Source organism: Bos indicus, chromosome 13 (assembly GCF_029378745.1).
Source record: "Bos indicus isolate NIAB-ARS_2022 breed Sahiwal x Tharparkar chromosome 13, NIAB-ARS_B.indTharparkar_mat_pri_1.0, whole genome shotgun sequence".
Classification (NCBI taxonomy): Eukaryota; Metazoa; Chordata; class Mammalia; order Artiodactyla; family Bovidae; genus Bos; species Bos indicus.
Window position 1 is genome coordinate 78,629,911 of NC_091772.1, and position 23,764 is coordinate 78,653,674.

The 23,764-nt window shown below is 57.9% G+C and overlaps 1 protein-coding gene across 4 annotated transcripts in view; it reads right to left on the reverse strand.

Moving 5' to 3' along the window:
• Positions 1-23,764, reverse strand: part of RIPOR3 (RIPOR family member 3) — a 73,236-nt gene that overhangs the window by 13,404 nt on the left and 36,068 nt on the right. For 2 of the 4 annotated variants that reach the window (XM_070801875.1, XM_070801878.1), the window contains exons 2-11: positions 13,916-14,034; positions 6,033-6,179; positions 4,398-4,476; positions 2,634-2,657; positions 2,275-2,328; positions 1,548-1,697; positions 1,329-1,392; positions 938-981; positions 635-760; positions 407-552 (exon numbers count right to left, since the gene is read on the reverse strand). In XM_070801875.1, coding sequence (XP_070657976.1) covers positions 407-552; positions 635-760; positions 938-981; positions 1,329-1,392; positions 1,548-1,697; positions 2,275-2,328; positions 2,634-2,657; positions 4,398-4,476; positions 6,033-6,179; positions 13,916-14,025 — 944 coding nt within the window. In that variant the 5' untranslated portion in view covers positions 14,026-14,034. The remainder of the gene's footprint in view (positions 1-406; positions 553-634; positions 761-937; positions 982-1,328; positions 1,393-1,547; positions 1,698-2,274; positions 2,329-2,633; positions 2,658-4,397; positions 4,477-6,032; positions 6,180-13,915; positions 14,035-23,764) is intronic. The other 2 variants (XM_070801876.1, XM_070801877.1) reach the window with 2 other exon arrangements.

Sequence of the window (23,764 nt, forward strand, 5' to 3'; positions counted from 1 at the left end):
GATGGTGGGTGTAGGAAGGCAGAGGTGGGTTTCTCCTGGGAATCCAGCCCAGGAGGCTGCCATAAAGGGTCCTGGCCGGCCCCGGTCTTTAATAGCCACTAATTCAAAAGTGAAAAAAAAGAGAATTTAAACGCGGGGCGGGGGTCAGGCCGCAGCATGGACAGGGCTGCAGAAAGGGGTCTGGTCTGAGCCCCTGCTTGTCTAGGTGGCAGCCTGAGGGCGGGCCGCCCCGGGCGGATGCTGGGGTGAGGTCAGGCCACCAGGGGGAGCCGGAGAGGTCTCTCCGCGGTCCTGGATGGGGCGGGTTTGGGGCCGTCCCCACTCTCCCTAGGCCCCTGCCCCCACCACCCCCGCCCACCCCCCACCCCTCCGGAGGGGCAGCGGGGAAGCGGCCGCCGGCACTCACTTCCACAGCACCTCCAGCTGCAGCTTGATGGTGCCCAGCTCTGTGATGTCCACCACGATGACCTGCGGCCGGGTGGTGAAGAAGTCGGTAATGTCGCAGGTCACCGCGCCCACCGCCAGCGAGCTCAGGCCGCGCAGCTCCGTCACCTGGGGGAGGGCGAAGCGGTGGGTGTGGGCGCCGCGCCCCGACTCCCTCCCGCTCCGCCCTCCGCCCCCCGGCCCCACCCACCTTGATCTCGAAGTTCTCGTGCAGGGTGGGGATGAAGGCCTTCTCCTCCTCGTCCCAGGTCTGGCTGTCGTCCGACTCGATGCGGCCCCGCAGCTTCCAGCGTTGGCGGCCCAGACGCAGGAGCACCTGTGCGCCAGGGCCGAGAAAGGAGCGGTCAGCCGCGCCCCCTTGCCACCCCCTGGGGGCCCTCCCTGCCAACTGGGGCGGGGGACAGGAACCCAGCGGAGACCCTGGTTCCCAGAAACCCCACTTCCGAAGGCCTGGCGGGGAGCCCTGAGGACGGATCCCAGAGGGCGGGCGTACCTCGTACTGGTCTCCAGGACAAAGACGTGCGTAGCCCACCAAGCCTGGAACACAGAGACGGGCTCGTCTCTCCGCTGTCCACTGTCCTTACCCCGTGGGTCACAGGCCCTCAAGCGGGGAGCCCCCCGCCACACTGGGGGTCATCAGCTTCGGGGGGATGGGCAGTGAGCTAAGCCATCAGGATGACAAGGGGCAGACCAGGGCCCTCACTTTCAACTCAGAGAGCAGGCGGGACTTGCCCGAGGTCACAAGTCACAGGAGTGGAAACCCGGGCTGGGCCTGGAACCCTGGGGTTCTGACCATCACCCCCCACCCTCAGCACAAGCCCCAGGTCCCGGAGAAGGCCCGAGGCTCCACCCAGACTGCCCCCACGCCAGCCCAGCCCTGTCACCTTTCATCCTGACGTGGAACTCGCCCAGGTGAACCTCCAGGGCCCCCTCGATGAGCCACATGTCCTGCAAAGCCCCACAGGAGGCGGCTCACCGCCTGCCCTGGGATGGACCACGGGGCAGGCACGGACCCTGCCAGACAGAGACCCCCCACCCCGGGGGCAGAGGCAGAGGCTGCCTCAGGGCCCCGTGAGCCCCCACACCGGCCCTCCGCCACCCACCTCGGCGCATTCCTGCAGGCTGCGGCCCAGCTCCTGCAGGCTCTCCCTGGAGGCGCGGCTGGGCGGGCGCCGGGAGAAGGCCCGCTGCATGCTGGAGGCGCCCTCACGCAGGCGGCACTGGATGCAGTAGCCCTCATAGAGCTCGTCCACCTGCGGGCGCACGCACCGGGACTGTCTCCCCACCCAGCCCCTCAGCCCCTCTCCCCACCCACACCCCACGTCGTGCTGGCCCCGCCCCCAGCGCACGTGCGCCCTCGCGGGCAGGGACCGCGTCTGTCCCATGCACTCCGCATCCCCAGCACCTGGCAGCGGCTGGCGCACAGCTCAGGCACGATAAAAACTAGTGAGCGGGATGGGTGGATGCGGTTTTCAGCGGTCAAACAGGGAAGCTGGGTGTGTGAAGTTCCGTCCACCCGCGGGGCTCCCAGGGAGCAGAGCGAGTTCATGGAGGGGTTTGCCCACATAAAGCTTGAGGGACTTGCTGTGTGACCTTGAGCCCGTCGCGTCCCTCTCTGGGCCTCTACAGCCCCGTCCGTACAACCGGGTGGTTGGACTCGTCACTCGGCCCTCTAACCCCATCCCCTGATCCCCACCTCTGGGCTCAGCCCCCACGGTCTCTGCACCCCCTTGGCTTTCTGCAGCCACCTGGCACCCAGAGAGCCTTCCTCCACTGACGGCACAGAGGTCCCCCCCTCAAGCAGAGAGGCGCCCCCGAAACCAGGCTGACCTTGCTGATGTGAAACTCCATCTTCCGAATGTGCCTCTCCACTGAGCGTGTTTGCTTCTCCCAGAAGAAGAGAAGGTGCTTTAAAAGGAGCCTGGGCCACCCCCCACCCCAAGCCCACACCACTCTCCTGCAGGTCCTGACACAGAGCTGGGCTCGAAGTCAGGCCAGCCCCTCACAATCCCTAAGGAAGGCTCATCGCCGAGCCTCAGTTTCCCCATCTGTCAAGTGGGGAGGAAACCCAAGTATTCCTCCCATAGGATGGCCGGGGGATGGAAGACCCACGAAGACATTATTCCCATCCAGCCAAGCCTAGCCGCGGCCCGCCTTGCTTACCCCATGCGGAGAGAAGTTTCCCTCACCTTGTCCAGATCGTAATAGAAAGCCTGTTGGAGGGGGAGGTGTCAGGGCTCCAGCGTTCCTCCAAGACCCGTGAGCCTCCATCCCAGGGGCGCCCGAGCTCAGAGGACAAAAAGCCAGCGGCCGCTCCGTCCTCCGAGGCCTGCAGTCAGCAAGCTGCGGTCCAGGCCGGGCAGGAAGAATGAGCGAACACATGGGCTTTGGGGGAGGCAGCTAAGGCCTGACTCTACGTGCCAGCTGTGTGTCCCAGGCAAGCTTCTCTGCCTCTCTGAGCCTCCATCTCCTTTTGAAAGAGGAGACACCATCGCGCCTACCCCACGGCGTTGTTAGGACGGTGCAAACTCAACGAGAGGGGAACCACTGTGATTTGCTTATTTAAGGGGCGACGTTAGCCACGACCAGAGACTCGGAAGAGGCAGCCGGCAGCACCAGGAGTTCAGATGGAAGGAGACTGGGCCATCCTCGCCAGGCGCCATGGTACAGCCAGTGAAAAGAATCTATTGTCAGGGTGAGGGGGTCTCTGTGCAAAGGGCCAGAGAGTAAATAGCGCAGCTTGGGCCTGCCACATGGTTCCTGCCTCTGGAGCGTGAAAAGCAGCCACAAACAGTGTGCCCACGATGGGTGTGCCTGTGATCACGTAAAAGTTATTTCCAAAACAGGCCCTGCCTTGCCCACGTGGGTTAGGGTCACTGTATCTGAGCCTGGACAAATTTCCACAAAGTTGGCGACCACCAACGAAAAGAAGTAAGACGGGAGAGTTTGCAGGTTGTGACTTCACTTTGTAAGGTGACCCTTACAGATCCCTCTATATATACACAGTCTGCGTACTTGCAGTAAGGTGGCGAGGGAGGAAAATATGGAAAGATAAATACTAGATGATCCTCAGGGGTTAAACAGGATGGGACAGAGAAGATCGGGGAGGGGGGTCAGTCAAGCAATAGGGAAAAGATGGTTGACCACCCCCCAGAGGGGCGTCTGCTTTCCTAGGTGTGCATCTGTGACATCGTATATGTGGGATTATGAGATGAAAACCCTATGTAAGAAATTAAGAAATGGGGAAGTTCCCAAGGCTTTGGAAAGAACAGTAACTGTACAGCAATTTCTCAGAGACTGGGAACCTGGCCCCACGTGCTTCATCCCTCTGGGTGGCCCCTTCGCGGCCTCAGTGTACCCACCTATGAAATGGGAGCAGCTAAAACATACAGACCTCTACATAAGCCTCGCCTTCCTCAGAGTTACTTCTAAAAGGGAGAGACAGAGACAGCTGAACAGCCGCAGCTGTTGGAGAGGGAGGTGTGACAAGTGCAGCCAGATAGAGACGAGGGGGCCGAGAGGGACTCCCCAGGACTGGAAAAAACCTGAGTGCTGGAGAGACACAGGTCCCCCGTGGGGGGGTCCTGGAAATGCCAGCAGATAAATGACAAGACAGCCAGTTCCATTTAAATTTCAAATGAACGATGGATAAAGTTTCTTTTTTAGTGTAACTATGTCCTGAAGATGGCAGGGGACATACTTACACTGAAAAATGATTTGTTATTTATCTGAAAATCAAATTTAACGGGGCATCGTTTTTCTTTTGGTTTGTTTTTGGTATTGGGCTTTTCTGGAGTTTTGTTTTTTGTTTTGGGTCCAAGTGAGGTTCATTCATTAAAAATAAAGCCTACTCTGTCAGCCTCTGCGTTCCCAAGACTGAGGTTCACACCCACGAGGCAGGCAAGGGGGTGAACCCGGGCACTCGGCTGGGAGGGGCTGGGGAGGGGTCTCACCAGCCTGGAATTCCTGCGAGTGTCCTTGTGGCGTCCCGTCAGGTAATCCAGCTCGGCCTGCTGGGCGCACAGATGCTCCCTGCGGGGAGGGCGAGGGAGAGGAGTTTGGGAAGGAGAAGAGGAAGGAACGAAATGGGCAGGGGCGCGGTGCTCCATGGAGGAGGCAGCCACGGCTGGGCCTGGGGAGAAGCGGGGTGCTCAGCAGGCTCAAGGGTCAGAGGGCAGAGCCAGACCCCCCACCGAGAACCCGGCCCCCCGCCCGCTCTGCCTACGCATCCCACACACTGTGTGCCCTGCACTGTGCCAAGCGGGAATTCCCCAAACAGCCTTGCCAACAGGAGGGAGCTGCTGTTATTATACCCATTTTAGAGATGGGCAAACTGACTCGGAAGCCACCCAGTACAGGGTCCACAAGGCAGGGAAGAGTCTGAACCCAGATCTGAAAACAGGTGATGGCTTCCAGAGGCCAATATCCTCCCCCAAGCCATGGGAGCTGTGGGGGGCAGGGAGGGGGGAGTACACGCCTTCCTCACAGACAAAGGCTGGCTGTCCTGCTGTCTGGATGGCCGGGACCAGAATGGGTCTTAGCAAACCCCTATTTTGGAAAACACAGAAAAAGCCGTGGGTCCGAGGGAGACTTTTCACATTGTGTTTTGCAGCCAATGAGACTCTTGAGAGTCCCTTGGACTGCAAGGAGACCAAACCAGCCCATCCTAAAGGAAATCAGCCCTGAATATTCACTGGAAGGACTGATGCTGAGGCTGAAGCTCCAATACTTTGGCCACCTGATGCGAAGAACTGACTCATTTGAAAAGACTCTGAGGCTGGGAAAGACTGAAGGCAGGAGGAAAAGGGGTCGACAGAGATGAGATGGTTGGATGGCATCACCGACTCAATGGACATGAGTTTGAGCAAACTCCAGGAGATGGTGATGGACAGGGAGGCCTGGTGTGCTGCAGGCCCTGGGGTCGCAAAGAGTCAGACACGACTGAGCGGCTGAACTGAACTGAACTCTGCGGCTGGCACTTGATAAGCCTCCAATAAAAATATGGGGAATAAGTGACTGACTCCTCTGTCCCAGCCTCTGCTCAGTCAATCAGTCATTCTCTCCTTCACTCAAGCCCAGCCGCCCTGGCCCTGACCTCTGGCTCCTCTGCAAGCTCCTACCACAGGGCCTTTGCACGTGCTTTCCCTCTGCCCGGGATGTTTGTCCCCCAGAGGCCAGCGTCATGGGTCCTTCTCAGAAACAGCCAGGACATCCTCAGGGAGGCCTCCGGACCACCCTGCGTGCAGGCCCTCCAGGTGCTGCCTCTCCACCACACCCACTCCTCACTGCCCTCAGGGTGCGTGGAAGTTACGTGTTGACCACATTACTCCTTTATGGCCATCGGCCCTGCCCGCCGTGGGTGTTCTCCATGGCAACAGGGCCCCTGCCATTATTCCCTCATCCCGGCGCCCAAGGAAGGGGCCGAGCATGTGGCTGCACCCAGGACATGCTTGTTGACTAAACGGATAACCAGGAGCTCACTCTGTGGCCGCGCACAGACAAGACCCACCCCCGACGCCTAGGGAGAGGCAGAGAGGAGCGAGCGGACGAGGCCAAAGGATGCAACGGGCAGCATGCTGCCTCCTTACTTGAGCCCCCTCTTCAGTGCTTCGAAGATCTTCTTCACTTGCTGGGGCTTGGGGTCTGAACAGACGCACCCCTTCCTCAGCGTGCCGTATGTCTTGGAGGATTTCGCAGGCATCCGAGATCTCACTGAGTTCCTGTGGACGGACTTTCTGTGAGAAGGATGGGGGGGATCAGGGTGGGGGTCTGGGCATGGCCCTTCTCGGGGACAAGCCCTTCGGGAATGGTGGCCAGAGCCCCAGGCAGTCAGGAGACCTCGCTGAGTCCTGCCCCCAAGCTGCATGGTCTCAAGAAGGTTGTCAAGACTCCCTGGGACTCAGCTTCCTCATCTGCAAAATGAGCGCTTGAATTTGAAGATGAACCTGATATGAGAAATTAGCCTAGAGTGGGCAATACAATCCAGCAGCCTGAATGCCAATGCTGTCTGTCTGTCTGCGCTCTTCAGCAAGCTCTGTGCAGGCAAAGCAGCATGAAGACCAAACCGTAGTCCAGTGGCGTTCCCAGGCCGGGCACCTGTTGGCTTTGGCGGCCCAGCATCCACCCCCCTCCCTCTGTTAACAGTGCCTCAGTTTTCCTCTGGGGTGTCTCCCCAGCCCTGCTCTTTATTCATGTAGTCTGGCGAGAGCTGGAGTGACAAATCGCCGCACGCATGAACACGCACACACATGCATCCACAGGCATTCTGAGGCATAACGCTTTCCCAAGCCTGGATTAGCCAACACATCCCTCCTCCCGAAAGAGAACTTCTCCCCATTCCTGGGCTTTCTCGGTGTGCTGAGCAGCAGGCTCCAGCCCCGTGCACTGGGACCCACTCAGGGGACCGCTGAGCAACAAGAGCTGGGAGAGGCCGCCCCTGGAGCAGACCATCCACCGGCTCCACGCGCTCAGGAGAAGGAGGGAGGAGCAACTGGTCTCATCTAAGACTCTATATCTTGGGAGGTTTCTGTGTCAAAGCAACTTCACTTCTACACTAATACACTACCCGAGCCTCAGTTTTTTTCATCTGTAAAATGGGGAATACAGCAGAACCTGAATCAGAGGGTAATGCTAAGAATTCTCCCAGATACCAAGTCAAAGGTTTGGCAGGGTGGGGTCAGTTAGTAGGTGCTTAATAAATGTCCATTACTGTTAAAGTAATGGTATCCTATCTGTATCCTTCCCTGTAACACAGCCTGGAAGACAGCAGGGGCTCTGTAAATACTGAACTAAGCTGAACAAGGGAAATGCCACATGTCAAGGGCCCTTGGCTGGACCCTGAAGGAAGAGCAGGAACACAGGTACCTCCACCCCCAAGAAGGGTGTTCCAGGTGAGCGGACAGACTGAGCAAGGGTGGAGAGGAGCCGGCGGAGTCGTGTGTGATGGGGGCAGTGGTCCCGCAGGGCGAGGCTTGACTGAAGCAGAGGCGGGAAGATGCTGGGAGGTGCTGCATCTTGGGCCCTACCTGCCTTGGGGACCCCGGGACGGGTGTGGGGAGGAGAGCGTCAGGTCCTAGCAAAGTTCCAGCTTCAAAGACCTTAACAGTGACAACTAAGATTTCCACAGAGCAGAGAAAATGAAGCCCTAGCCCGCAGCTCCTGGGCCGCTGGATTCACCGACACCATCCCCCCGACAGCCCAGGGAGCCGAGTGATAAGACGCAGCAGAAGGGTACACGCTGAGCATCCGCTGTTGCCCGGCGCTTGCTAAAGGCTTTGAATAAATAGTGACGTGCACAGCCACCCTAAGTGGGGCTTTCTCTGAGCCAGGCACCTTGATGGGAGCCAAGGGGCCAGAGGCCTAATCTTGGAGGCTCAAGGTCCTCAGAGAATGGGTTCGGGACTTGGGGTCCGGAGAGCAGGCAGGAGGCCAGCAGGACAGAGCTCCAGCTCCTTCACCAGGCCTGGGAGCAGGCCACTGGGCCACCAATGAGCCGTGGTCCCCGCAAGGGCTGGCAGGGTGCTGGGCTGCCTTTCCAGTCTAGTCAGGACGCTGCCCGCTCCATGGACGGTCACAGAGACCTGCGGTCGACTCAGGAGCGCTGTCCTGCCCCCCTGCTGACGGGGACCAAGCCCCGAGCCCCGTGCTTCCCCAGCGTGGATGCCACATCACAAACCAGCGTGCCAGAGGTTCAGATCCAAGCCTTGCCCAGGCATGCTGAGAACTCCGTCCCAAGGATGGTGTGGGAAAGAAGGATCTGGAACCCCACCCTGGAAACCTCGGGGCCTCGCCAAGCTAGAAACTCATATCATCTCTTGGGACACAGCTCCTGGTCAGCTGCCCATGTCCAAATCCTAACCCCAGAGATCACGGGTACTTAATCTGCTGGAGCCTCAGTTTTGCCATCTGTAAAAGAGGGATGATGAGAAGGCACGTCCCACAGAGTTGTCATGAGATAGTCATTCACTCAGGAAATATTTACTGAGCTCCTATTACGCACAGATGCCATTCCAGGAGCCGGGACTAGCACAGTGACCAAAACAGTGACAAAACCTCCACCCTGTGAGCTGCCCTGCCATCTGTAAAATGAGGACCAGAGGAAGGGTTGCTGTGAGAGTGAGTAAATGTAAAGAGATTCAAGCAGCTCCCAGGAAAGAGTAAGTGCTGTATATATGCTGGAGTTAATACGGTGATTTTTTAAAGTGCATACATCATTTATATCATACAGCAACTATTTATTTTCGTTGTTTAGTTGCTAGGTCATGTCTTAGCACGACTTAGCCCAGCGGACTCTTTTGCCTCCAGGCTCCTCTGTCCATGGGATTTCCCAGGCAAGAACACTGGAGTGGGTTGCCATTTCCTGCTGCAGAAGGTCCTTCCGACCCAGGGATGGAACCTGCGTCTCCTGCATTGGCAGGGGATTCTTTATCATTGAGCCACCTGGAAAGCCCACAACAACTATACTCCAATTGAAAAGTTATAATCGGATAGTACCTAGAGCCCAGAAAAAACAAAGGCCGGATAATGAATTTCAATAGGTCGACCAGGGAAGGCTCCTCCATTCAGGCCGTGCTTGACCAGGTAACGTGCATGGAGCCCTGGCATAAGCCTGTCACATCAGTAGCGCTCACCCCTGCACCTGCTGTCGCTGTTATCCACACACTGTACGTCCAGTGACACTTTGCACAGCCCAGGAAGGGGCTCTGTGCCTCGCTCTCCCACCCTCCCGGACGCCCTGTCACCCACCTCTTAGCACACAGCCTCCGCAAAGTTGGCATCTCCAGGCCGGCAGGGACAGGCAGGATTGTAGCCTCAAGAGAAGCAGGTTTCAGACAGGCTAGGGCCCCCGGCGGGAGAAGGCAATAGCAACCCACTCCAGTACGCTTGCCTGGAGAATCCCAGGGACAGAGGAGCCTGTTGGGCTGCCGTCTGTGGGGGTCGCGCAGAGTCGGACACGACTGACGAGACTTAGCAGCAGCAGCAGGGCCCCCAGCAGGTGGGCAGGGAGGCAGGTGCAGTGGGCACGCCACTAGGAGGTGGGGCTTCAGGAGCCCCGCTCACCTGCCAGCTCCCGGGGCCCCACGGTCCCCAGCGGGTGCGCACCCTGGCCAGCCCCACTTCCATCTACCTGGAGGCTTCCCTGCCCTTGGTCTCCAGCTGTGCCTGAAAGCATGGTCTCCCGGGGAAGCTCTGTGCCCTGTGCGCCTGTCTGAGGTCCCACGGAGCAGGTGTGGCGGCCACTCGGAGCCGGCGTGGTGGCCACTCCAGGGTCAGCAATGCAGCCTCCGGATGGTGAAATCAGGTTGCATGTCTGGCCCAGTGTCACAACCGCCAGGGCAGGGAGCACCCTCCAGGGGCAGATGTTACACTAGGACTCAGTAAATATTAAACACCCTCGGCATGCCAGACAAGCTTCCAGATGGGCACGTGCGACCCACTGGACCCATCCCTCACAGGAGGCTGCCAAGCCGGTCGGTCTGCCCGGGGTCGTTGAGAAACATTGGCGGCCCCGGGTGCATGACAGCCGCAGGTGCGGGATCCGGAGGCGGGCGGGGCTGGCGATGGGGCAGTAAATAATAGTATCGACCGGACGTGTTTCGGGTGAAGACTCAGAGTTCGCTGCAAGCTCACCTTTCCTCCTGTGTCGGTGGATGAGGACAGACACCCACACACCTGCCACGGTCGGGTCTGCTCTGGGGGCTCCCTGGGTGCCAGCACGTGCCTCCTGACATCTCTGAGCTCTAGCCCCCATCTGTCCTTTCTCTAGTCTCCTCTCCTTGGAAATCAAGGGCTGATGCTTAGTTTTCACACTGACATTTCCCAGGCATGTCAGCGGAGGAATTCCCAAGGCGAAGGGGACATCGCAGCAGATCCTGGCTCGGGAGTGTCCCTGCGCCACAGCCTGGGGGAGGGGAGACCTGGCTGAGGAACGGCAGGAAGGGGTTAAGAGCAGCCCTGCCTGTCAATCAGGGCAGAAAGGGGACAGTGTCAAGACCTGGCCTTCTTCTTCACCTCCCCACCTTAGTATATATGCCTTATGTTATAATATATTATTATGTATCAATATTTATTACACATGGCCTGGTTATATTAATAACAGTCCTTCATGCCTTAGTGGAAAATTTCCAGATTACTTCCCCAAGTAAATTCTTTGATTATGCAATTAAAAAGAAAAAATGTCCAGAGTCAAAGGGTGCCAGAGCAGGAATGTGGGCTGGGGACACCTAAGTGGAGCCCGGCTCTCCTGTTGTCCCGTCTAAGGTTATTTTTGCCTGACCCGCCCCCACTGCCGAGCGCCTTGGCGAGCGGCTCTGTTTCAGCCTGGTTGGATTACCTGGGCCATTAAGCCAGAAGGTGAGGCCTGAAACCCAATCCCCAGAACCAAGGGTCCGGACCCCTGGGCGCGGGACAGGGACAGGAAGTTAAAAATAGACCTGCTGCTTCCTGCGGTTGCGGGCAGCGTCTCCCCCACCCCTGGCGAGGGGACTGCAGAGGGTGAGGCCCGATGGCGGCCACTCAGGAACCTCAGACCTCATCCAGGGTACATCTCCTCTAGAACTCCCTGTGGGGTTGAGAGGGGTTGGACGAGGACCCCCAGGAGGGGCCCGGGACATTTACAGCCACCGAGGCCATCTGTCTCAGACTGGGATACAGACTCTGCAGGCATCTGGTCAAGACAGCCTTGCTGATGACCACTGAGCTCTAGGGTCAACAGGTCAGATCTGCTCAGTTCTCTTTCTGCCCAGAGACCCCAGGAATCCAGGAGAGGCCAGCAAGAGCCCGGGGATCCCCCTTGGCACACTCTTTGTGCAGAGCTCCCAGTGGGGACATTTGCCATGTATACAGGGAGTCCGGAGGCCCCCAGAAGCCTCGCAGGAGGAGAGCTGCCGGCAGGACGGGAGGCAGAATCGGTGATGAGGCAGGGCAAGAGAAAGCGCAGGACCCTTTGGTCAACACTTGCTAAGGATTTTGGGATTGTGACAGCAGAGTGTGGACTGTGAGCACGGGCAGGGTCCACAGACCCCTCCCTGCCGCAGAGCCCAGGGACAGAGCCCGAAGTTCTTCCGTAGAAGTCAGAGGAAGGCGCCCTCCCGGAGGCCCAGCCGCACTCTCGGCTCCACGCACATTCAGCCAGGGCAGGTCCCACGGGCGGGAGGCCCCTGGGGACAGGCACAGCTGTCCTTGGCAGCCCTGTACAGACCCGATGGGGTGGGGGCCCGGTGAAGCCCAAGAAGACGCAGCTCAGAAATGACTGGATGCAGAAACAACGTCGTTCCCTGGCCAGTTTGGACGTAGCCCCTCTCCGCAGCATTTACGGAGCGCCCACTGTGCACCTCCCTCATCGCCCCAGCCCCTCTCCACAGCATTTATGGAGCGCCCACTGTATGCTTTCCTCATCATCCCTAGACCCTCTCTGCAGCATTTACGGAGCGCCCACTGTGTGCCTCCCTCATCGCCCCAGCCCCTCTCCGCAGCATTTATGGAGTGCCCACTGTGTGCCTTCCTCATAGGGGCACCCACATGGTCCCTCCTCAGAGGCTTAGTATCAGGGGTGCTGGTGCTAACTCTGAGGCTTTGGCCAAATTTCTCCCCATCTCGGGGCCTCAGGTTCCTCTGTGCCAGCCTGTCCGTGGCTCCCCTCATGCTGTGCATGTCCCAAGAGCCCCCATCGGGTCCTCTCCCTTCCTGAGCACTCTCTCCCCGGCCGGCCGCACTTTCTGCCCCTCAAAGCTCATTCCCACCCCAGGGCCTTTGCACTGCTGTCCCGCTGCCTGGAAGGCCTCCCCACCCTCACGCCCTCTCTGCAGTACTCGACTCCTCTCCCCTCCAGCTTCACTGAACTGGGTCCCTCCTCCCTGTAGCCCCTGTTGCCTGCTTGCCTGCCCTGCTCTAACTCCGTCATGACGCCTGCCTCCAGCTGCACCCAACCCAAGTGTCATTGGCTTAGAGGGTGCAGCCTGGAACAGGGCCTGACCAGAGTCGGTGTCCAGAAATACGTAGGGAATGAATTACAGGTTCCTTAGGGTTTCACCAGACCTCGGCTGGTAAAAGAATCTGCCTGCAATGTAGGAGACCCCAGTGTGATTCCTGGGTCGGGAAGATCCTCTGGAGAAGGGAATGGCTACCCGCTCCAGCTTTCTGGCCTGGAGAATTCCACGGACAGAGGAGTCGGGCGGGCTACAGTCCACGGGGTCGCAAAGAGTCGGACACTAACTGAACAGCTTTCCCAAGGGTGCTTCCAGGATTTCAAAGCTGGCGCACCTCGGAACTGAGGAGCTGAGCGGGGTGAGGGAGATGGGAGGGCCTGAATGAGGGGCCCAGCCTCATGGCGGCAGGGGCCCCCTTCCCCACCCCAGGATACGGCAGTGAAGCTCAGGCCCCTGAGACTCAGCAGGACCGGGCCGGGTGAAGGAGGGTGGGGAGAGTTCTGGGTGGAGGTGGGCGTGGGGCTGAACAAAGGCCCGGAGCAGGCAGAGACACCAGTGGGGGCTCACAGTGCAGCAGCCGGCCAGGCCTGGGGGGCAGGACTGGACTCTGAGTGGGACGGGAGCCCATGGAGGGTCTCAGGAGGGGAGTGCCGTGGTGAGCTCAGGTCGCTGACGGGGTCACCGGCCCACCAGGCCCTGTGCCCTGCTCAGCTGCTGTCACAGTCGCTTGGCCGGCAGCTGGCGGGCCCCTCAGGATGCCAGGGCCGGCAGGGCCATGGCCCCAGGAGCGGGAACGCAGCTTGCTCCCGGGCACTCCCTGAGGTTAGAGGAGACATCACGGAGCCGTCGTGAACCCAGTTCCGGGCGTGAGTGCCGACCAGGTCTGTCTCTGCAGAGGCCGCTCCGCCTCCCTGGAAACCTCCCACAAGCCCCTACTGTGTGCCAGCATGCCCCAGCAGTCACCACATGTCGCCTCCCTGTACCCACATGGCAAGCCCGCGAGGGAAGGACACTGGGCCTCCCCACTGGGCACATGAGGGAAGCCAGGCTCAGGGAGGTGAAGTCACTTGCCCCAGGTCACAGGTGGCCCTATTTCCTGTTCCATCAACCAGGAAGGACATTCTATCCCAATCCCACCTCCAGGAGACTAAGTTCCAACTCTGAATCTGTCTTGCTGTGTGGCCTTGGGTAAGTGGCTCCACCTCTCTGAGCCTCAGTTTTCTGATCTGCCAAGTGGGCCTGATAAACTCAGGCAGATCAGCTTACAGGATCAACAGCCAGGAATATGTGAGATGACACCTGTTTGGATCCGAAGCAAATTAGAGGTCTCTCCTAGCACTGAGTCTCATGCACGCGCGCATACACACACACACACACACACACACACACACACACACACACACACACACACACTGCCCTGGGCTGCGGGGCTGGCAGGAGTGAGAGCCTCAGGGCCACCGGCAGCAGAGAACGCCCTCACCACCCTCCTCCCCAGTCCTTGGCCTTCAGACAAGCCTCCCCCGCGCGGCGTGGGCAGAACTTACGCGATCCTCCGGCTCTGGGCGCTGCTGAAGCCCGCGAAGGAGGCGCTCCGGCCCATGACCCCCACAGTCCCCGTGTCCCCAGAGGACAGGAACCGCAGCCTCACCGACATGGTGGTCACCTGCGGGGAGAGGGCGGGACAGTCAGCCTCGCAGTGGCACCTGGCAAGTGCTGACTGCAGGCCGACCACCCTCCACCGGGGCGCCCAACGGACCGGGGGGACGGCCATGCTGTGCCCAGCTCACAGATGAGGACACTGAGGCTCGGTGAGGTTGCGGGAGCAGGAGCAAGATGGGAACCGGGTCTCTCTCTGCACTCTGCGCTTGGGTTCTCAGCACCTATGCAACGCTGAGTCCTCGTGCAGGGAGGTCCAGCAAGTCCTGAGCCAGCTCTTCTCACCGCCCCTCTGCCAGGAATCCCGACCCCTCCACAAACTCATATAGAGCATCTCCTGTGAGCCAGACACCGAGCAAGATGGGCCAAGCCCTCGCCCTCTGGGGCTCCTGGTCCAGCTGGAGGCTAAGAGCCACCAGGGACAGGAGGGTGTCCCTAGCAGAGTGATGGGGGTACCAGACCCACCCATGGAAAAGGCAACCAAGAGCTGAGAAGGCAAGGCTGAGGAGGGAAGAAGGACAAAGGGAGGGGGGGAAGGGCATCTGAGGCAGGGGAACAGCACAGGCAGAGGCCTGGAGGCGCAGAGGACCAGGTACAACCCAGGGACGGGCAGCTCAGTGGGTGGGGGTGTGGCCCCAGGTGAGGCTGGAGAGGCCAGCAGAGCACAGGCCAGGGGGGCCTCAGCGGCCCCAGGGAGGGCTCTAGCCTTGCAGTTGGCTGAGGGTAGCTGGGAGCCATGTGAGGTTTTGACCAGGAGGTGACGAAGCCCAGTTCACAGGATGCCGGGCCACTGGCATCGGAGGCTCCCAGAAGCTCCCGGTCCACTGTCTCATCTCTGACCCAGCTGCAGCGAGGCCGGCCTAGAACCCTGACTGTCTTTTCCTTTTTCCAAACCATCTTGAGACTGGAAAAAAATGCCACTACATCCCTTGGGAATAACGCCAACTGTCTTCCAGCAATCGGAAAGTTCTCCTGCATATCTAACCTAAATCTCTGCTGCTACAGTTTCATACCTCACTCCTCGACCAGGGTGGAGTCAGTGCTAGGATTTCAGAGACCCCACTGGCCTGCGGGGGGGTCTGCCCCACCACGTCATCTCCTTCCTGCTCCCCCTCGGTGAGGCCCCTGCTTCCCACAGTCCCCCAACCCAGAGGCTGAGTCCAGACTCCACGCCTCTGCCCACCCTGGGGCCTCTGGCTGGAATAACAGTCTCCTTGGGGCCACGTCTGTCCAGTGTCTAGCCCTGCACTTTGTTTGTAGCCCCTGACAGAGGCTCCAGAGCCCTCACTCTGAACCCCCTGGAAGATCAGTGTAGCCCCACAAGCTTCCTCCTCCTCCAACACCCCTCACACCCCTCAGCCCCACACCCACTGTGCTTAGGTGAGCGCTGGAAACCAAAAAGCCAGACCTGGGCTCAAATCCCAGCTGCAGCTGGGCCACTCCCTGGCTCTGGGCCTCAGTGATCACATCTGTAAAATGGGAATTCAGGAAAGGATCAAGGAGACAACGGACTGAACAGCACATAATGTGAAGTAGACACCGGAAAGAGCTGGTTGCTTGTGCGGCGGTCAGCTGACTGAGACCCCAGCCTGGAGACCCTGATGCTGGGCAGGTGAGCCAAGGAACAACCCCTGGCCCTGACGGGGGAAGCAGCGACGGTTTGCTGAGCACCCACTGCATGGCGAGCCCCAGTGCCCGGGGCTGTCCCACCCTATAGACCCATGACCTGCAGCCAGGTGTACGGACGGGGAGGTGGATGCAATCTGGAGGCGGAGGCAATTTATTGAGTGCTCATAAGTGCACTGAAGTGCCTAAGTGAATTATCTTATTAGCTCCACACAACCCCCTTTGCATAGGAGCTACCTAGCTCAGTAGATGAGGAAACTGAGGCTCAGAAAGACAACAAGGGAGCCCAGGGACCCAGCTAGGAAGCAGCAGAGCCAGGCTGAGGACCCAAGAGTTCTCAGACACGGACGCGGATGCCAGCGCCTCTCAGGCACGCGGTCAGGCATCCCCTACTCTGGGGGCTCACCCCAGCCCCACGGGGGGACCCCCGTGACCCCCACAGTCCCTACCTGGACTGCACGGCTGCCAGCCTGGACCAGCTCACAAGAGTCGAAGGTTAAATTGTCAAGAATGTTGGTAGCTTGAAATCAGCCGCGATAGAATTAAGTGCAGCGTGGAACTGGGCAAGTGCTACAAATTAGGTTTTGAGGGTTTTTTTTTCCCCTTGCTAGTTGTTAAACTTTTATCTTCACGCCGCTGCCCCCACCCCTATCAGCACAGGCTCTGGGTGGCACTGGAACCTCCTCAAACTGCCAAACACCCCCTCCCTCCACCTCAACCAAGCTGGGTGAGGGAACAGGAGGGAGCAGGCAAGGGGACCCCCAAGGTCAGCAGCTGGGGCATGCCCACCCCGAGGGTTGGGACCGGAACGCCTTCCTGCCACCCTTCCCTTCCGCCTCCCACCACCCTCCCTCCCTGGCCTTCTGGGGCCTTCCTCCAGCCTCACTCTAGTCCTCCGCTTCAGGATAAAAGAGAAAGACAATTGCTCAACCGCTCAACAGTTCCTCTGCATGCAGTTCGCTAGAACAAACCCACCATCTTCCTGCCCAGAGCTAGGAAAGGAGGGCCAAGGAGGAGGAGATCTAAGGTTCGGTGCAGACGCACACGAGGTATCAGCCCCTGGCTGTGGACTAACAGTTCACGGCAGGGCCGTGAGGGCCAATGACCCCACTTTTCGTATGAGGAAAGAGGCTCTAAGAGGTGAAGAGGCTGGCTCAGATTTCTGTGTTTTCCATGTGAGGACAGAGGATGAGATGGTTGGATGGCATCACCGACTCAATGGACATGAGTTTGAGCAAGCTCCGGAAGATGGTGATGGACAGGGGAGCCTGGCATGCTGCAGTCCACGGGGTCGAAAGAGTCGGACACGACTGAGTGACTGAACAACGATTTGAGGTCTGGCTGCTACGTGGGGGCTGATCCCCTGACTGATACCTCCGCCCTCTGCCTCCAGCCCAGATGCCACCTGCCCCAGGAAGCCTTCCTGGACCTCCCCTAGTCCCCAACTCCAATTACGGTGAACTGTGAAAGGTGAGTTTTTTTGTCTCCTCCACTAGACAGTTGCCAGCAAGCAGGGCCAGGGATGTTCTCTGGGGCCTGGAGGATTCATGGCACATCTTTCTGGGACCAGAGGCCACGTGCTTCCCCGACTTCACCGGGCTGTGCAGCTCAAGATGGAGGCCATGGAAGAACAGGATAAAGATAAGAACTTCGACTGTGTGCTGGACTCCAGGGAGTGGGGGACAAGCGTCTGCTGTCAGGGCCAGATAGTGAAAGTTCTTGGCTCTGCAGGCAGGCCTTGTAGTCTTTGTCACAGCTACGCAGCTCTATCGTTTTAGAAAAAAGCAGTCACCGACAATATGCAAATAAATGAGCCTGGCTAAATTCCGCCTAAACTTTACTTACAAATGCAGCAGCTTTTGACAGATGACCCCTGGCCAGCTCTGTGCCTGCTACCTGCTCCAAAAGCTTAAAATCTCATTTCACTCTTTCATTGCTATAGGAGTCAAGTATCATTATTATCGTTCCCATTTTGCATATAAAGAAACCGAGGAAAAATAAGTCATCCAAGGTCACACAGGGCGGAACCTTTAGAGCTGGGTTGAACGTGAACCTGACAGGCTTCAAAGCCTGGCTACTTCATGCTAGGCTGCACCTGCTTCTATGGGGTCTGCGCTGACATAACACAACCACCCCCCACACCCAACATGAGCCTGAAGCGGGGACCGGGGGCCCAGAAGGGAAGCAAGCTCATGATCGAGACCTGCCAGGCTAGAATGCGGCACTGGAGGTGGCTGAGAAACCCAGCGCCATCCCCGATAGGCTTCAGGGGGATGTGGAGCCCAGGTCCCTTCGGACCAGCGCCTGGTCTCAGCAGCGCCCCCTCCTGACCGGCCCCTGGTAGGGCCGATCCTTGGTCGCGGACCCTTGGGATCGCACCTAGCGGACTGCAGGACCGCCCCCATCTGGTGGACTGGCCGTGAGCTGGCCGAGCTGAGACCCCTGGGTTCCCAGGAGCCCCCAGTGGGCTCCCGACGGGCCCCAACGGATGTCTGTCACCTTTAACCAAGGGTCATCCTCGTAACGATGCTCCACGGTCGACACAACAGCAGAACTGACCACTCAGAGCAGAGACCAGGCACCCTGGAGCCCCCTCTCTTCCCCGCAAGACCGTCCCCCTCCTCCGCCCTCTTCCCCCGCCAGCGTGATCCTTTAGCGGCTGGGCTGTGGGCAGGTCGGCTGCCGCTGGCACTCTGCAGGGCTTGAGAAACTGGCCAGGGATCTCGTGGGGGCCCCTGGGCAGAGGAGAGAGACACAGAAGTCATGCAGACACCAAACCTCCGTTGGCAGACAGGACGTGTCCCTCGCTGCCTCTCTGCCGCCCGGGCGCCAGAGGCTTGGGGAGCGCGGGGCCGGCGGGGCGGCTGAAGGGGCTCCTCACCCAGCAGCAGCTCCCCAGACACTGAAGGGACCGTCCTGGGCCTTCCCCGCCAGGTGCAGCCGGGGGGCCGGCCCCTGCCCCCGCTAAATCTGTCCCGTTCAGTGCTGCCCAAAGCTGCCCGCCGGCCGCGGGAACCTGCAATTTCACCTCATTTGGAGGTGATGCTTCTAAATTTAACGGCGTGGGCTCTCTGGGCTGGGCAGCGTTTATGCCTGTGTCCCTCACTTAGGGCTCTTTTAGATCCACTCAAATGCCAGCCAGGGATTAGTTTGCTTATAGGAGTTTCCAAAATAGCCCTTGGTTTAGCAGGAAAGGAAATGGCAAAATAGCCCAGGATGAGGGGTGTGAGTTTATACCAAAGAGGGAAGGGCTGCCTGGGAACCAGACCGTCTGTGCCAGACACAGTCCAGCTCCCTCGTCTTCTCGATGGCCAGACCCAGCCCAGAGGGGTCAGACGACCTGCCCAGATCACCCTCAGGGGAATGGAGGGGCCAGAAGAGCCAAAACTCCCCCTCCCTGCCCAAACCCACCCCCAACTTCGCGCCTCCCCCCACCCCGTAAAGTCCAGTTGCTGACCCCTGCCCAGGATCGGAGCCGCCAGCTCGGGCTCCCCCAGTCTCCGCCGAGCCCCTCCCAAGCCAGGTTGCCTGGGACTGGGGAGACGTGGCCAGGGAAACAGGAGAAGGTGGTTCCAGCTGCACGCGATCTTGAACAAGTTCGCTGCCCTCTAAACCTCTGTCTCACGGTCTGTAAACAGGGAGGACTGGGCTAGAACGCAGGCACACTCTGGGCCAATGAGGGACGCACCGCGGCCCGGGCCTCTCCACTGAAGGGTTATCTCAGTCTTCAGTCCCCTTTTCATCCCGGCTCCCTGACTCCCTGATACTTGTCACCCTTCCCGTTCAACAGAGCACAGAGCTGGCCCCGGGACAGAGCCAGGGGCAGCAGAGGAGGAGCTGGAATGCAGTCAGTTGTTTTGTTTTTGCTGAATTTCATTTAAGGTAACCGTCCATTTAGAGCCGACGTCTTCTGTATGATTTAAAGTGGGTTTTTTTTTTTTTTTTTTTAATGCTGTGTTTAAATGAAGAGAGTATGGACTTGAAGGACACCTGGTTTAAAGACAGCAAGTAGAAACCCCCCTGCCCAGCAGGTCACATTCCTGAGTCCCCACCAGCTCTCAAGGGCCATCGTGGAAGGGGCACCCGGAGCCAGGAGGGGACACCCTGGGTGTGTCTCTGCAGACAGACAGCCTCACGGGGACAGATCAGCTGACAATTCCGGCTTCTGCTGTAAGACAAGAGCAAGTAGCTCTTGGGGAGCCCAGCTGGACCTCATAGTTCACTGTCCCACAGCTGCAGGGCAAACAGAAACTTCCTGACGGTTCACGACCAGACGCTGGTGTCAGGATCCCTGCTGCAAGAGGGCCCCTTGCCACCGTGTATCACGTGGTCCATGCCCTCCTGTGTCCTTCCTGCCCAGGGCAGGCCTGGAGGAGTTCCTGTCCTGCTCCAACTCCAGCCTGTAGCCTGTCAAGGACTCATCACAGGACAGAGCAGGCAGGCCCTCTCATTGGACTTCACAGCACACCCGTGCCCATTTCACAGATGGGAACACTGGGGTACGGCTACAAATGGCCAAGTGCAAGACCCAGGGTCAATAACCCATTTGTGTGGCTGTTAGGAATATGATTTTGAGGAAGAATGACATGAGAAATTTTAAAAATAAGATGTAAGTAAATTTTCCTAAAGGCAATCAACCCTGAATATTCATTGGAAGGACTGAAGCTAAAACTCTAATACTTTGGCCGCCTGAATTGAAGAGCCAACTCATTGGAAAAGACCCTGATGCTGGGGAAGATTGAAGGCAAGAGGAGAAGGGGGCATCAGAGGACAAGACGGTTGAAAGGCATCATTGACTCAATGGACATGAGTTTGAGCAAACTCTGGGGGATAGTGGAGGACAGAGGAGCCTGGCGTGCTGCAGTCCATGGGGTTGCAAAGAGTTGGACTCGACTGAAGCTATTGAACAAAAAAATCAGAGCAAGATGTAAACTATATACAGCACGTTTTACTTGTGAAACAATGAAGTGAAGTGAAGTCACTCAGTCGTGTCCAACTCTTTGTGACCCCATGGGCTGTAGCCTACCACGCTCCTCTGTCTATGGGATTTTCCAGGCAAGAGCACTGGAGTGGGTTGCCATTTCCTTAACGTAATTGGAAAAAAGTATTAATTTGAAGAAAATCAAGAGGTTGATTAAGCTGCCCTTGGTCAGGCAGTAATCAAGCGGCCAAGCTGACTGTATGTCCGCCAACCTAGAGAACCCTGCTTTTCAGGGTGAATCTGGGGTCTAAGCAGAGACTTCCCTCTTTAAAAAACAATTTTTTTTCCAAAGGTCCACAGATATCATCTACATGCCCAGCTAACTCCACTGGGGTTTTACGAGGCAAAGATGATTCATGAATTTCTGTGAAATATTCAGAGGGTGTTTTAATTTAAATGGGCCCCGATCACCACTGACACACTCCATCGGCAGGTCAACCAGGGGTCTTCCGGAAGAGCCAGCAAGTCTTAGCGGAAGCAGCCTCCTGAGGTCCGTGGAGGGGAGTGTGTGTGGCTGCGGAGGTGCGCAGGGCAGGGGGCTCGGGTACCCGGGGAGGTAGGGGTGATGAAGCTGGGCCTCTGGGAACATCACCACCACCCTGGTCCGCTTAGGACCAGGAATAAACATGGCGCCAGGCAAAAGGAACGGGGCATCTCGCCACAGCACCCGTCTGAGCTGGGTACTGTGACCACCCCCATTTTGCAGAAACTGAGGCTGGTAGAACGGAAATGGCCTGAACTAACACGTGGCAGCGGTAGGTCTTCAATAGTTCACCTTCAGGCACTTCCCTGGTGGTCCAGTGGCTAAGACTCCATGTTTCCAATCCCGGAGCGAGGGTTCAATCCCTGGTCAGGGAACTAAGATCCTACATGCCCCTTGGCACGACCAAATTAAAAAAAAAAATTCACTGTAAAATGCTTGCAGGTGGGTGGGCATGGCCCAGCTGTGCGTAGACCTAACCCTCATCCTAGGGGTGAATAGGTATCCCCTGGGTGTCAGGTGCTAATTAGGGTACCATCTGGAAGCAGCCATGGGAGGGTCTCTAGCTCAGCACGGCTGCCATCTGGGGCAGGCTCATCTTCACCATGAGCATTGTCCTCTGTATTTACAGTATCCCACACACACACACCAGGAGCTCTCCACCCTCCGGTTGCGATAACCAAGATTGTCTGCAGGCACTGCACTGTTCCTTGGGGCGAGTGGGGGGCAGAATGGTGACCATGGTGCCTGAGGGGAACAGCCAGGGTAGAGGCTGCCGGCCAGATCTGCACGGCGAGGCCGGGATTGGCGTGCTGGGGGTCAGGAATGAGTTCTCACGGGCGAGAGGAGTGGTGGAGGAGATGCAGTGTTCTGTGGGCGACACGTGTTGTTCAGGCTTCTTCTCCTGACCTGAAAAGGGAGGGGGACGCAGGGGGTCCTTGCATCCTGACGTCTTCAGGGGCCCTGGGCCTACGGCCCCCACTGGGCCTGGGCCACCGCCACCCTTCACACTCACATGCACACGTGTACACACACCCGGGCATGGATGAGAACCTCCTCGGGGGTGCTGGCTGTGGTATCCGAGCTCTGCAGGAGGTCTCCCTTCACTGTAAACCCCCACCTGGAGCCAGGAGAGACCCAGAGGCTACGCAGCTTTTTAATCCCGAGGAACCTGACTGCTGACGAACGCACAGCCTGGTCTGGGCAGCCCAACCCAGGCCAGGTTTGGATTCAAAGCCAGGTGGGCAGAGCTCTGACGGCCTCATGGGCCAACCACTCTGCCCTGGATGAAACCGACCGGAATTCTTGGTATCCTGGAGACACAGAGCATCCCCTCACCAGACAGCCGGACATCAGCGCCCAGGAGTCTCTCTCCAAACCAGCCCAAAGGTCTGGGAAAGAATTCTGTTCCTGGCTGCGGTCTGTGAAGAACATTTAGGGCCAATTTCTCCACCAGGGATGGGGTCACAGGGCAGAGGCTCCACAAAAATGAGAGGATTATTTTTACAATCAGAAGACTGAAAATGAACTTTCAGGTCAAAGGGAATGCTTTACTATAAAATTATAAAATTACATTACTTACTAATAGGATGTATTTTATCACATAATACATTCCTCTTTATACCAGTCGTAAAATACTGTACTATTTAATATTTTTTGCGGTGGGGGGGGGGGGGGATGAAAGCCTCCACGTGGCCATGTCCTTGGCCCCCTCCTAGTCCCTACTCCAATCTGTCAGCCTGCAGACCAACCCTTCCTCCTCCAGCCCAGGGCCCCCTCTCCAGCTCCCTCCCACCAAGCCTTTATTATGCAAATCAGATTCATCCTTCCTGCTAAGTTTTATCTCCCTCCTCCCTCCTCCCAGTTCCTCTAGGCCTGGACCCCCAAGATGCAAGAGCTAAGACAGCCACATCAGACCTTGCACTTGACCCAAATCAGCTCATTTGAAAGCGTGTCGGACTCTCTCGCGACTCCATGGACTGTCCCATGGAGGTCCATGGGATTCTCCAGGCAAGAATATCGGAATGGGTTGCCACGCACTCCTCCAGGGATCTTCCCGACCTAGGGGTCAAACCCGAGTTTCCTGTGTCTTCTGCATTGATGGGTGGATGCTTTACCACTGAGCCACCTGGGAATTTCAGCAAAACCTGGAGGTGGGTGTTTCATCTCATCCGATTCTGGCTTTTGAGTTTGAGGAAGGCAAGCACAGGCTTCCAGCCTTCTCTCAACCGAGGTCTTACCTGCCAGGTCTCTAAAATGGGCTGGTGTGCCCTTCGACAAAAGTCACGCATGGACCTGATTCCTAGTGAGAACATGTGTATTTCCATTCGTGCCTTGTCCTTAGAGTCTCTTCTTCTGGGACTCACAGATTCATCCTCCCTTGCACAGTTATCTAGCTTGATCTCCTTGATTTCCAGGGGCTGTTTATAAATCCTGGATGGTGATCTTTTCTTGATTTTCTTCCAGCCCCTCACTTACTTTCTACGTAACGGGGTGTGCGTGCATGTGTGTGCGTGTGTAACAGAAGCTTCAAATATTTATGTGACTGGCTCTGTGAACATTCCTTCTGTGTTTCCGAGTTAAGAACCTACTTTTCCACCTCTGAAATTGTTTCAGAACTGTTGACCACCGAAGTCTAGGTCCCTGGGA